Consider the following 13,168-nt stretch of genomic DNA (forward strand, 5'->3'; position numbering starts at 1 on the left):
GAGACTGGCTAGGCCACTCCAGGACCTTGAAATGCTTCTTACGAAGCCACTCCTTCGTTGCCCGGGCGGTGTGTTTGGGATCATTGTCATGCTGAAAGACCCAGCCACGTTACTACAACTGATCGTGTAAATCTGGGATTTTTGCTCACCGTTCTTGTGATCATTTTGACCCCACGGGGTGATATTTTGCGTGGAGCCCCAGATCGAGGGAGATTATCAGTGGTCTTGTATGTCTTCCATTTCCTAATAATTGCTCCCACAGTTGATTTCTTCAAACCAAGCTGCTTACCTGTTGCAGATTCAGTCTTCCCAGCCTGGTGCAGGTCTACAATTTTGTTTCTGGTGTCCTTTGACAGCTCTTTGGTCTTGGCCATAGTGGAGTTTGGAGTGTGACTGTTTGAGGTTGTGGACAGGTGTCTTTTATACTGATAACAAGTTTAAACAGGTGCCATTAATACAGGTAACGAGTGGAGGACAGAGGAGCCTCTTAAACAAGAAGTTACAGGTCTGTGAGAGCCAGAAATCTTGCTTGTTTGTAGGTGACCAAATACTTATTTTCCACCATAATTTGCAAATAAATTCATTAAAAATCCTACAATGTGATTTTCTGGATTTTTTCTCTCTCAATTTGTCTGTCATAGTTGACGTGTACCTATGATGAAAATTACAGGCCTCTCTCATCTTTTTAAGTGGGAGAACTTGCACAATTGGTGGCTGACTAAATACTTTTTTTCCCCACTGTATATTCCAATACGAAAGGTGGCAAAGTGTTAGTTGAATTAAAGGTTTTAGCTCAGCAGAGAAAGAGGCATATTAATTAATAACTAATTATGATTATTTAATATTCTGGGAATTAATTCCTTATTCTGCCAATCCAATCCCAGTCGGTGGGACATTCATTTGGTAATAGAGGGTAGAGAGAGTCAGTCCTTTTAGAGAGTTATTAGAGAGAATGACCGTTCAATCTCTCTCTCTCTCTCTCTCTGCTGCTGCTTGTGGTTTTTCACTGTTCAGTTAAAGTGAACTTGACAGATCACCAGGCTACAAACAATGGACTAAGAATAGACTTGAACAAACTGTGTGTATGTGTGCATGTGCGTGTGTTCTAGGATGTAGAGTCATCTAGCACATCAGAGAGAGAAAGAGAGAGAGGGAGAGGGAGAGAGAGAGGGAGAGAGAGAGAGAGAGAGAGAGAGAGAGAGAGAGGGAGAGAGAGAGAGAGAGAGAGAGAGAGAGAGAGAGAGAGAGAGAGAGAGAGGGAGAGGGAGAGAGAGAGAGAGAGGGAGAGGGAGAGGGAGAGAGAGAGAGAGAGAGAGAGAGAGAGAGAGAGAGAGAGAGAGAGAGAGAGAGAGGAGAGAGAGAGAGAGAGAGAGAGAGAGAGAGAGAGAGAGAGAGAGAGAGAGAGAGAGAGAGAGAGAGAGAGAGAGAGAGAGAGAGAGAGAGAGAGAGAGAGAGAGAGAGAGAGAGAGAGAGAGAGAGAGAGAGAGAGAGAGAGAGAGAGAGAGGGAGAGGGAGAGGGAGAGGGAGAGGGAGAGGGAGAGGGAGAGGGAGAGGGAGGGGAGAGGGAGAGAGAGAGAGAGAGAGAGAGAGGGAGAGGGAGAGGGAGAGAGAGAGAGAGAGAGAGAGAGAGGGAGAGAGAGGGAGAGGGAGAGGGAGAGGGAGAGGGAGAGGGAGAGAGAGAGAGAGGGAGAGGGAGAGAGAGGAGAGAGAGAGAGAGAGAGAGAGGGAGAGGGAGAGAGAGAGAGAGAGAGAGAGAGAGAGAGAGAGAGAGAGAGAGAGAGAGAGAGAGAGAGAGAGAGGAGAGGGAGAGGGAGAGGGAGAGGGAGAGGGAGAGAGGGGAGAGAGAGAGAGGGAGAGAGAGAGAGAGAGAGGAGATGGACAAATAGATCCTTTTGATACAGTAAATCTATAAACTGTTCTCTCTACCAGCTAACTTCCTCAATTAAAGCCTCTACATCATTACAAAAACACATTCTTTATCAGATACAAAGGCATAACAATCCAGTCTTGATCAGATACAACTCTGCCAGACTCATTGACCTGATTAAACAGTCCACTGGGGTCACACACTAATTCTTGATGTACACACCAGTAGGCTACATGTTGTTTATGAGTGATATCAGTCCCAAATGGCATCCTACACCCTATATAGGGTACTACTTTTGACCAGGGCCCATAGGGAGAAGGGTGCCATCGCAGGCCATGTCTGTTTTTTTACACTAAATGACCAGATTTCTGATCTCTGAGATTATTCTCATTCATCTCAACGTATTCACGTGTGGCTCATGTCATTTTACCAGAATTAACACTCACACACACACACACACACACACACACACACACACACACACACACACACACACACTCCTTTCCCCCATTGTGCAAAGAAAATAAACACTTCTCTCTTCACTATGAAAGCCTGCCATAGACCCTCCAGCAAGATTACGCAAGACCACATGATGACATCATCCAATACATCTCTGACTTGGAAGGAAAAGAAAATAGATTTTAAAACGGATAAAAGAGATCAGTTGCAGTGTCGGAACATTGAAGCGGGCTTCCAGAAGCTTTATTTGAATAAAAGAGATCAGTTGTAGTGTCGGAACATTGAAGCGGGCTTCCAGAAGCTTTATTTGAATAAAATGAATCCATTTAGTGTCGGAACATTGAAGCGGGCTTCCAGAAGCTTTATTTGAATAAAAGAGATCAGTTGTAGTGTCGGAACATTGAAGCGGGCTTCCAGAAGTTTTATTTCAATAAAAGAGATCAATTGTAGTGTCGGAACATTGAAGAGGGCTTCCATAAGCTTTATTTGAATAAAATGAATCCATTTAGTGTCGGAACATTGAAGCGGGCTTCCAGAAGCTTTATTTCAATTCATCTTAACCGTAACCCCAGGACAACGTACTGTTGAAACCTCCATTTGGTGGACAGACAACATGTAATGGCTGTGATGTTATCATATCATATCTAGGAGAAGTCAAACCCCTTGTGGAGTCTGTATGAAGACACAGCAGCCAAAGCAGAACATTGCCTCAGGGTTCACAAATGTTTATGTATGAATTACAGAGGCAAATACTGTATTTTCCACACATCATTCAGACCCACAAAGAATTTGAAAACAAATCAAACATTGATAAACTCCCATGTCTGTTAGGCGAAAAAATAACGCAGGGTCAAGATTTGTGGCCCGTTGCCATGAGAAAAGGGCAACTAGCTGTTTATTTATTTTCCCTTTCATACTTAACAGTTTAGTCATTTAGCAGACGCTCTTATCCAGAGCGACTTACAGTTAGTGAGTGCATACATTTTTCATACTGGCCCCGCCGTGGGAATCGAACCCACAACCCTGGCGTTGCAAGCACCACGCTCTACCAAATGAGCTACAGGAGGGCCTCCTTCTACTATTTGCACATTGTTACAACACTGGACACAGCTAATAATAGAACATTTGAAACATCTCTATTCTTTTAAAACTTTTGTGAGTGTAATGTTTACTAATGTTTCCATTGGTTATTTCCCTTTTGTTTATTGTTTATTTCCCTTTACTTTGGCAATGTAAACATACTGAATGTTTCCCCTGCAAATAAAGCCCTTTGTATTTCATTTTAATTGAGAGACAGAGGGAAATATAGAGACAGTATATAGACATAATATGACATTTGAAATGTCTTTATTATTTTGGAACTTCTGAGTGTAATGTTAAATATTTATTTCACTTTTGTTTATTATCTACTTCACTTGCTTTGGCAATGTTAACATACGTTTCCCATGCCAATAAAGCCATTACATTTTGAGAGAGAGAGAGAGAGAGAGAGAGAGAGAGAGAGAGAGAGAGAGAGACAGAGACAGAGACAGAGACAGAGACAGAGAGAGAGAGAGAGAGAGAGAGAAGAGAGAGAAGAGAGAGAGAGGGATTTTGAGACAGATAAACAGAGAGAGACTACAGAAACCTCTTACCTTCTAGCACGGTGAGTTTGGCACTAGTGTTGATCTCTCCGCCACTGTTGGTGGCTGTACACTCGTACAGGGCCTCGTCTCTGTGTGTCCTCAGGGGTTGGATCCTCAGCACAGACCCAGAACCATCATCAAACTCGATCACCTGGCAGAGACACACACACAGGAGGCATGAGACAGTGTATTTTACTGTTCTTGCTAGTGGAGACTGGTGACATTTTAATTGATTGATGGAATAGACATGAGACAACTTCTTATTAAACATCTTCACACTATAGGGCCAAACCGAGCTGTACTGAGGTTGCCAGGTTACAAATCACACACACAGAAGACAGGAGACACACATATGTTGTGTTGGATGTAACCAAGCCATTAAGGCTAGCACACATCACACTGAATGTGGATCTAGTGTTGGTCTGCCAATCGTCCAGCACACTGTGTTTCCACCAGCTGTAGATGTCTGACTGACAATATATTTCAAGCGATTCTACACGTAAAATTGGTACGCACTCAGTTGGCAAATGACGTTCAGAGGTGCTAACAGTACTGATGTGACTGACCCCTCAGACTGAGAGAGAGAGAGAGAGAGAGAGAGAGAGAGAGAGAGAGAGAGAGAGAGAGAGAAAGAGAGAAAGAAAGAAAGAGCGAGATATATACAGTGGGGAAAAATGTATTTAGTCAGCCACCAATTGTGCAAGTTCTCCCACTTAAAAAGATGAGAGAGGCCTGTAATTTTCATCATAGGTACACGTCAACTATGACAGACAAAATGAGAAAAAAAAATCCAGAAAATCACATTGTAGGATTTTTAATGAATTTATTTGCAAATTATGGTGGAAAATAAGTATTTGGTCACCTACAAACAAGCAAGATTTATGTCTCTCACAGACCTGTAACTTCTTCTTTAAGAAGATTACAGGCCTCTCTCATCTTTTTAAGTGGGAGAACTTGCACAATTGGTGGCTGACTAAATACTTTTTTCCCCCACTGTACAGTGAGGGAAAAAAGTATTTGATCCCCTGCTGATTTTGTACGTTTGCCCACTGACAAAGAAATGATCAATTTATAATTTTAATGGTAGGTTTATTTGAACAGTGAGAGACAGAATAACAACAAAAAAATCCAGAAAAACGCATGTCAAAAATGTTATAAATTGATTTGCATTTTAATGAGGGAAATAAGTATTTGACCCCCTCTCAATCAGAAAGATTTCTGGCTCCCAGGTGTCTTTTATACAAGTAACGAGCTGAGATTAGGAGCACACTCTTAAAGGGAGTGCTCCTAATCTCAGCTTGTTACCTGTATAAAAGACACCTGTCCACAGAAGCAATCAATCAATCAGATTCCAAACTCTCCACCATGGCCAAGACCAAAGAGCTCTCCAAGGATGTCAGGGACATGATTGTAGACCTACACAAGGCTGGAATGGGCTACAAGACCATCGCCAAGCAGCTTGTCGATAAGGTGACAACAGTTGGTGAGATTATTCGCAAATGGAAGAAACACAAAATAACTGTCAATCTCCGTCGGCCTGGGACTACATGCAAGATCTCACCTCGTGGAGTTGCAATGATCATGAGAATGGTGAGGAATCAGCCCAGAACTACACGGGAGGATCTTGTCAATGATCTCAAGGCAGCTGGGACCATAGTCACCAAGAATTGGTAACACACTACGCTGTGAAGGACTGAAATCCTGCAGCGCCCGCAAGGTCCCCCTGCTCAAGAAAGCACATATACAGGCCCGTCTGAAGTTTGCAATGAACATCTGAATGATTCAGAGGAGAACTGGGTGAAAGTGTTGTGGTCAGATGAGACCAAAATGGAGCTCTTTGGCATCAACTCAACTCGCCGTGTTTGGAGGAGGAGGAATGCTGCCTTTGACCCCAAGAACACCATCCCCACCGTCAAACATGGAGGTGGAAACATTATGCTTTGGGGGTGTTTTTCTGCTAAAGGGACAGGACAACTTCACCGCATCAAAGGGACGATGGACGGGGCCATGTACCGTCAAATCTTGGGTGAGAACCTCCTTCCCTCATCCAGGGCATTGAAAATGGGTTGTGGATGGGTATTCCAGCATGACAATGACCCAAAACACACGGCCAAGGCAACAAAGGAGTGGCTCAAGAAGAAGCACATTAAGGTCCTGGAGTGGCCTAGCCAGTCTCCAGACCTTAATTCCATAGAAAATCTGTGGAGGGAGCTGAAGGTTCGAGTTGCCAAACGTCAGCCTCGAAACCTTAATGACTTGGAGAAGATCTGCAAAGAGGAGTGGGACAAAATCCCTCCTGAGATGTGTGCAAACCTGGTGGCCAACTACAAGAAACGTCTGACCTCTGTGATTCCCAACAAGAGTTTTGCCACCAAGTACTAAGTCATGTTTTGCAGAGGGGTCAAATACTTATTTCCCTCATTAAAATGCTAATCAATTTATAACATTTTTTACATGCGTTTTTCTGGATTTTGTTGTTGTTATTCTGTCTCTCACAGTTCAAATAAACCTACCTTTAAAATTATAGACTGATCATTTCTTTGTCAGTGGGCAAACGTACAAAAACGTTCCCTCACTGTAGATCATCTGCACAGATTCTGTCAGACCTGGGCTCTGACCGTTAATTAAAAAAAAAGGAATATAATGATATTCTCAAAAAGGTCCGGAAATCAGGATGACAAATATACATTCTATTTGGACACAGTTCTATTAGAACACACCAAATATTACACGTATCTAGGACTAAATATCAGCAACACAGGTAGCTTTCACATGGCTGTGAATGAGCTGAAAGACAAAGCAAGAAGAGCATTCTATGCCATTAAAAGGAATATTAAAATCGAAATTCCAATTAGAATCTGGCTCAAAATGTTCCAATCAGTTATAGAACCAATTGCTCTATATGGCAGCGAAATATGGGGTCCTCTCTCTAATACTGAATTTACCAAATGGGACAAACATCCAATCAAAATACTGCATGCAGAGTTTTGCAAGACTGTATTGCAAATACAAAGAAAAACTCAAAATAACGCATGTAGAGCAGGATTGGGCCAATACCCCCTCCTTGCTCTAATAGAAAAAAGAGCCATCACATTTTACAACCGTCTATAAACAAGTGACCCCAAAACATTCCATCACACAGCTCAACTATGTCAAGAGATGAAACAAGAGAAGAGTCCCCTCAGCCAGCTGGTTCTGAGGCTCAGTTCACTAACCAAAACCAACCTCAGGACAGCACTCAGAAAATCTGGCCGAACCAAATCATCACAAAGCAAAAAGCAAAATATATCACCTATTGGAAAGACACCACAAAAAAATAAAAGTAAACTTCAATGCTATTTGGCTCTAAACAGACAGTACATGGTGAAAGACTATCTGACCACTGTGACTGATAGAAAACTGAGGAAAACAATGACTAGGTACAGACTCAGTGAGCACAGTCTGGCTATAGAGACCGGTCGTCACAGGCAAACCTGGCTGCCCAGAGAGGACAGGCTGTGCTCACTCTGCCCCCGGGGAGAGTTAGAGACAGAGCTGCATTTCCTATTACACTGTGACAAATACTCAGACCTAAGACAATCTTTCTTTCCCAATCATCATACAGTACAAATAATTTGAAACTATAAAAGAGGAAGGAAAAATCTAATATTTATTGGGTGAAAAGCCAACGTGTGCAATTTTGGCAGCCAAATGTGTCCTCCTGCCACAACCTGAGGGACAGCCAGTAAAAAGTGTAATGTAATGTCAATAATATTACCTGTTTTGTTTTGGCTTTCATACCATGTAATGTGTCCTCTCAGTCATGTTGAGACTGGTCGACTACTATTGCTTTAATGTATTGTTATTCTCATTAATATTGTTGTTGTAGTTGCTGTTACTGATAATCCCATTTCCACTACTACTATTATTATTGCTGTTGGTCCCACCATTTTTGTTATATGTATACTTTGACAATGTAAGTAATTTAACTTGCCATGTCAATAAAGTCTATTGAATTGAATTGAATTGAATTGAATTGAGAGAGAGAGAGAAACAGACAGACAAAGAGTGTGTTTGCCTGCGAGTCTTTCATGCTATGTGTGTGTCTCCCTGTCTCCACCCATCCCTGCCTGCCTGCCTGTCTCCCTGCCTGTCACCCTGCCTGTCTCCCTGTCTCAATCCAACCATCCCTGCCTTTCTCCCTGCCTGCCTCCCTATCTCCCTGCCTGTCTCCCTGCCTGTCTCCCTGTCTGTCTCCCTGCCTGTCTCCCTGTATGTCTCCCTGCCTGTCTCCCTGTCTGTCTGTCTCCCTGCCTGTCTCCCTTACTCCCTGCCTGTCTACCTGTCTGTCTCCCTGCCTGTCTCCCTGTATGTTTCCCTGCCTGTCTCCCTGCCTGTCTCCCTGCCTGTCTCCCTGTCTCTTCTCCCTGCCTGTCTCCATGCCTGTCTCCCTGTCTGTCTCCCTGTCTGTCTCCCTGCCTGTCTCCCTGCCTGTCTCCCTGTCTGTCTCCCTGCCTGTCTCCCTGTCTGTCTCCCTGCCTGTCTCCCTGCCTGTCTCCCTTCCTGTCTCCCTGCCTGTCTCCCTGTCTCAATCCAACCATCCCTGCCTTTCTCCCTGCCTGCCTCCCTATCTCCCTGCCTGTCTCCCTGCCTGTCTCCCTGCCTGTCTCCCTGCCTGTCTCCCTGCCTGTCTCCCTGCGTGTCTCCCTGCCTGTCTCCCTGTCTGTCTCCCTGCCTGTCTCCCTGCCTGTCTCCCTTCCTGTCTCCCTGCCTGTCTCCCTGTCTCAATCCAACCATCCCTGCCTTTCTCCCTGCCTGCCTCCCTATCTCCCTGCCTTTCTCCCTGCCTGTCTCCCTGCCTGTCTCCCTGTCTGTCTCCCTGCCTGTCTCCCTGCCTGTCTCCCTGCCTGTCTCCCTGCGTGTCTCCCTGCCTGTCTCCCTGCCTGTCTCCCTGTCTGTCTCCCTGCCTGTCTCCCTGCGTGTCTCCCTGCGTGTCTCCCTGCCTGTCTCCCTGCCTGTCTCCCTGCCTGTCTCCCTGCCTGTCTCCCTGTGTGTCTCTCTGCCTGTCTCCCTGCCTGTCTCCCTGCCTGTCTCCCTGCCTGTCTCCCTGTGTGTCTCCCTGCCTGTCTCCCTGCCTGTCTCCCTGTGTGTCTCCCTGCCTGTCTCCCTGCCTGTCTCCCTGCCTGTCTCCCTGTGTGTCTCCCTGCCTGTCTCCCTGCCTGTCTCCCTGTGTGTCTCCCTGTCTGTCTCCCTGCCTGTCTCCCTGCCTGTCTCCCTGCCTGTCTCCCTGTCTCCCTGTGTGCCTCCCTGCCTGTCTCCCTGCCTGTCTCCCTGCCTCCCTCCCTGTCTCCCTGTGTGTCTCCCCGCCTGTCTCCCTGCCTGTCTCCCTGTCTGTCTCCCTGCCTGTCTCCCTGCCTGTCTCCCTGCCTGTCTCCCTGTGTGTCTCCCTGCCTGTCTCCCTGTCTGTCTCCCTGCCTGTCTCCCTGCCTGTCTCCCTGCCTGTCTCCCTGTCTCCCTGTGTGTCTCCCTGCCTGTCTCCCTGTCTGTCTCCCTGCCTGTCTCCCTGCCTGTCTCCCTGCCTGTCTCCCTGTGTGTCTCCCTGCCTGTCTCCCTGCCTGTCTCCCTGTCTGTCTCCCTGCCTGTCTCCCTGCCTGTCTCCCTGTCTGTCTCCCTGCCTGTCTCCCTGCCTGTCTCCCTGCCTGTCTCCCTGTGTGTCTCCCTGCCTGTCTCCCTGCCTGTCTCCCTGCCTGTCTCCCTGCCTGTCTCCCTGCCTGTCTCCCTGTCTCCCTGCCTGTCTCCCTGCGTGTCTCCCTGCCTGTCTCCCTGCCTGTCTCCCTGTCTTTCTCCCTGCCTGTCTCCCTGCCTGTCTCCCTGTGTGTCTCCCTGCCTGTCTCCCTGCCTGTCTCCCTGCCTGTCTCCCTGCCTGTCTCCCTGCCTGTCTCCTGTCTGTCTCCTGCCTGTCTCCCTGCCTGTCTCCCTGCCTGTCTCCCCTGTCTCCCTGTGTGTCTCCTGTTTCCCTGCCTGTCTCCCTGTCTGTCTCCCTGCCTGTCTCCCTGCCTGTCTCCCTGCCTGTCTCCCTGTCTCCCTGTGTGTCTCCCTGTGTGTCTCCCTGCCTGTCTCCCTGCCTGTCTCCCTGTCTGTCTCCCTGCCTGTCTCCCTGCCTGTCTCCCTGCCTGTCTCCCTGCCTGTCTCCCTGTGTGTCTCCCTGCCTGTCTCCCTGTCTGTCTCCCTGCCTGTCTCCCTGCCTGTCTCCCTGTCTCCCTGTGTGTCTCCCTGTCTGTCTCCCTGCCTGTCTCCCTGCCTGTCTCCCTGCCTGTCTCCCTGTGTGTCTCCCTGCCTGTCTCCCTGCCTGTCTCCCTGCCTGTCTCCCTGCCTGTCTCCCTGCCTGTCTCCCTGCCTGTCTCCCTGCCTGTCTCCCTGTCTGTCTCCCTGTGTGTCTCCCTGTCTCCCTGTGTGTACTATGTGTGATTCTCCATGCGTACCTCAAAGCGCTGGGAGCTGACTTTCTTGCCCTTCTTCATCCAAGTGATCCTGGGTTTGGGATCTCCTGTGGCCTGGCACACGAAGGACGCTACGCCACCCGATATGCCAGTCTGGTCCTCGGGAGACTTGATGAAACTTGGCAAGCCTGAGGGAGAGAGGGAGAGATCATATTATTTCTAAAATACTTTCATGGTACAATGCAATGTAGGAGAGAGAGGTAGAGGGGGAGAGAGAGAGAGTGAGAGAGAGGTAGAGGGGGAGAGAGAGAGAGTGAGAGAGAGGTAGAGGGGGAGAGAGAGAGAGTGAGAGAGGTAGAGGGGGAGAGAGAGAGAGTGAGAGAGAGGTAGAGGGGGAGAGAGAGAGAGTGAGAGAGAGAGAGAGAGAGAGAGAGAGAGAGAGAGAGAGAGAGAGAGAGAGGTAGAGGGGGAGAGAGAGAGAGAGAGAGAGAGAGAGAGAGAGGTAGAGGGGGAGAGAGAGAGAGTGAGAGAGAGAGAGAGAGAGAGAGAGAGAGAGAGAGAGAGAGAGAGAGAGGTAGAGGGGGAGAGAGAGAGAGAGAGAGAGAGAGAGAGAGAGAGAGAGAGAGAGAGAGAGGTAGAGGGGGAGAGAGAGAGAGAGACAGAGAGAGAGAGAGAGAGAGAGAGAGAGAGAGAGAGAGAGTAGAGGGGGAGAGAGAGAGAGACAGAGAGAGAGAGAGAGAGAGAGAGAGAGAGAGAGAGAGAGAGAGAGAGAGAGAGAGAGTAGAGGGGGAGAGAGAGAGAGAGAGAGAGAGAGAGAGAGAGAGAGAGAGAGGAGAGAGTAGAGGGGGGAGAGACGAGAGAGAGAGAGAGAGAGAGAGAGAGAGAGAGAGAGAGAGAGCGAGAGAGAGAGAGAGAGAGAGAGAGAGAGAGAGAGAGAGAATTAGACCCAACCAAATCATGAGAAAACAAAAATATAATTACTTGACACATTGGAAAGAATTTACAAAAAAACAGAGCAAACTAGAATGCTATTTGGCCCTAAACAGAGAGTACACAGTGGCAGAATACCTGACCTCTGTGACTGACCCAGAATTAAGGAAATCTTTGAATATGTACAGACTCAGTGAGCATAGCCTTGCAATTGAGAAAGGCCGCCGAAGGCAGACCTGGCTCTCAAGAGAAGACAGGCTATGTGCACACTGCCCACAAAATGAGGTGGAAACTGAGGTGCACTTCCTAACCTCCTGACAAATGTATGACCATATTAGAGACACATATTTCCCTCAGATTACACAGATTCACAAAGAATTCGAAAACAAATCCAATTTGGATAAACTCTCTTATCTATTGGGTGAAATACCACAGTGTGCCATCACAGCTGCAAGATTTGTGACATTTTGCCACAAGAAAAGGATAACTAGTGAAGAACAAACACCATTGTAAATACAACCCATATTTATGTTTATTTATTTTCCTTTTTGTACTTTAACTATTTGCACATCATTACAACACTGTATATAGACATAATATGACATTTGAAATGTCTTTATTCTTTTGGAACTTTTGTGAGTGTAATGTTTACTGTTACTTTGTGTATTGTTTAATTCACTTTTGTTTATCATCTATTTCACTTGCTTTGGCAATGTTAACATACAGTACCAGTCAAAAGTTTGGGCACACCCACTCATTCACAGGTTTTTCTTTATTTTTACTATTTTCTACATTGTAGAATAATAGTGAAGACATCAAAACTCTAAAATAATACATATGGAATCATGTAGTAACCAAAAAAGTGTTTTATATTTGAGATTCTTAAAATAGCCACCCTTTGCCTTGATGACAGCTTTGCACACTCTTGGCATTCTCTCAACCAGCTTCACCTGGAATGCTTTTCCAACAGTCTTGAAGGAGTCCCACATACACTGAGCACTTGTTGGCTGCTTTTCCTTCAGTCTGCGGTCCGACTCATCCCAAACCATCTCAATTGGGTTGAGGTCGGGGGATTGTGGAGGCCAGGTCATCTGACTCCATCACTCTCCTTCTTGATCAAATAGCCCTTACACAACCTGGAGGTGTGTTGGGTCATTGTCCTGTTGAAAAACAAATTATTGTCCCACTAAGCCCAAACCAGATGGGATGGCGTATCGCTGCAGAATGTGCCTTGAATTCTAAATAAATCACAGACAGTGTCACCAGCAAAGCACCCCCACACCATCACACCTCCTCCTCCATGCTTCACAGTGGGAACTACACATGTGGAGATCATCCGTTCACCTACACTGCGTCTCACAAAGACACAGCGGTTGGAACCAAAAATCTCAAATTTGGACTCCAGACCAAAGGACAGATTTCCACTGGTCTAATGTCCATTGCTCGTGTTTCTTGGCCCAAGCAAGTCTCTTCTTCTTATTGGTGACCTGAAGTAGTGGTTTCTTTGCAGCAATTCCACCATGAAGGCCTGATTCATGCAGTCTCCTCTCAACAGTTGATGTTGAGATGTGTCTGTTACTTGCACTTATTTGGGCTGCAATTTCTGAGGCTGGTAACTCTAATGAACTTATCCTTTGCAGCAGAGGTAACTCTGGGTCTTCCTTCCCTGTGGCGGTCCTCATGAGAGCCAGTTTCATCATAGCGCTTGATGGTTTCTGCGACTTCCGTATTGACTGACCTTTGTGTCTTAAAGTAATGATGGACTGTCGTTTCTCTTTGATTATTTGAGCTGTTCTTGCCATAATATGGACTTGGTCTTTTACCAAATAGGGCTATCTTCTGTATACCCACCTATGGAAATCAAATGC

At 46.6% G+C, this 13,168-nt stretch overlaps 1 protein-coding gene across 3 annotated transcripts in view; it reads right to left on the reverse strand.

The window, feature by feature from the left end:
* Positions 1-13,168, reverse strand: part of LOC121535393 (receptor-type tyrosine-protein phosphatase F) — a 419,130-nt gene that overhangs the window by 210,764 nt on the left and 195,198 nt on the right. For all 3 annotated transcript variants that reach the window (XM_045205947.1, XM_045205949.1, XM_045205948.1), the window contains 2 exons: positions 10,413-10,558; positions 3,961-4,102 (listed from right to left, as the gene is read on the reverse strand). In XM_045205947.1, coding sequence (XP_045061882.1) covers positions 3,961-4,102; positions 10,413-10,558 — 288 coding nt within the window. The remainder of the gene's footprint in view (positions 1-3,960; positions 4,103-10,412; positions 10,559-13,168) is intronic.

Source organism: Coregonus clupeaformis, chromosome 21 (genome assembly GCF_020615455.1).
Source record: "Coregonus clupeaformis isolate EN_2021a chromosome 21, ASM2061545v1, whole genome shotgun sequence".
Taxonomy (NCBI): Eukaryota; Metazoa; Chordata; class Actinopteri; order Salmoniformes; family Salmonidae; genus Coregonus; species Coregonus clupeaformis.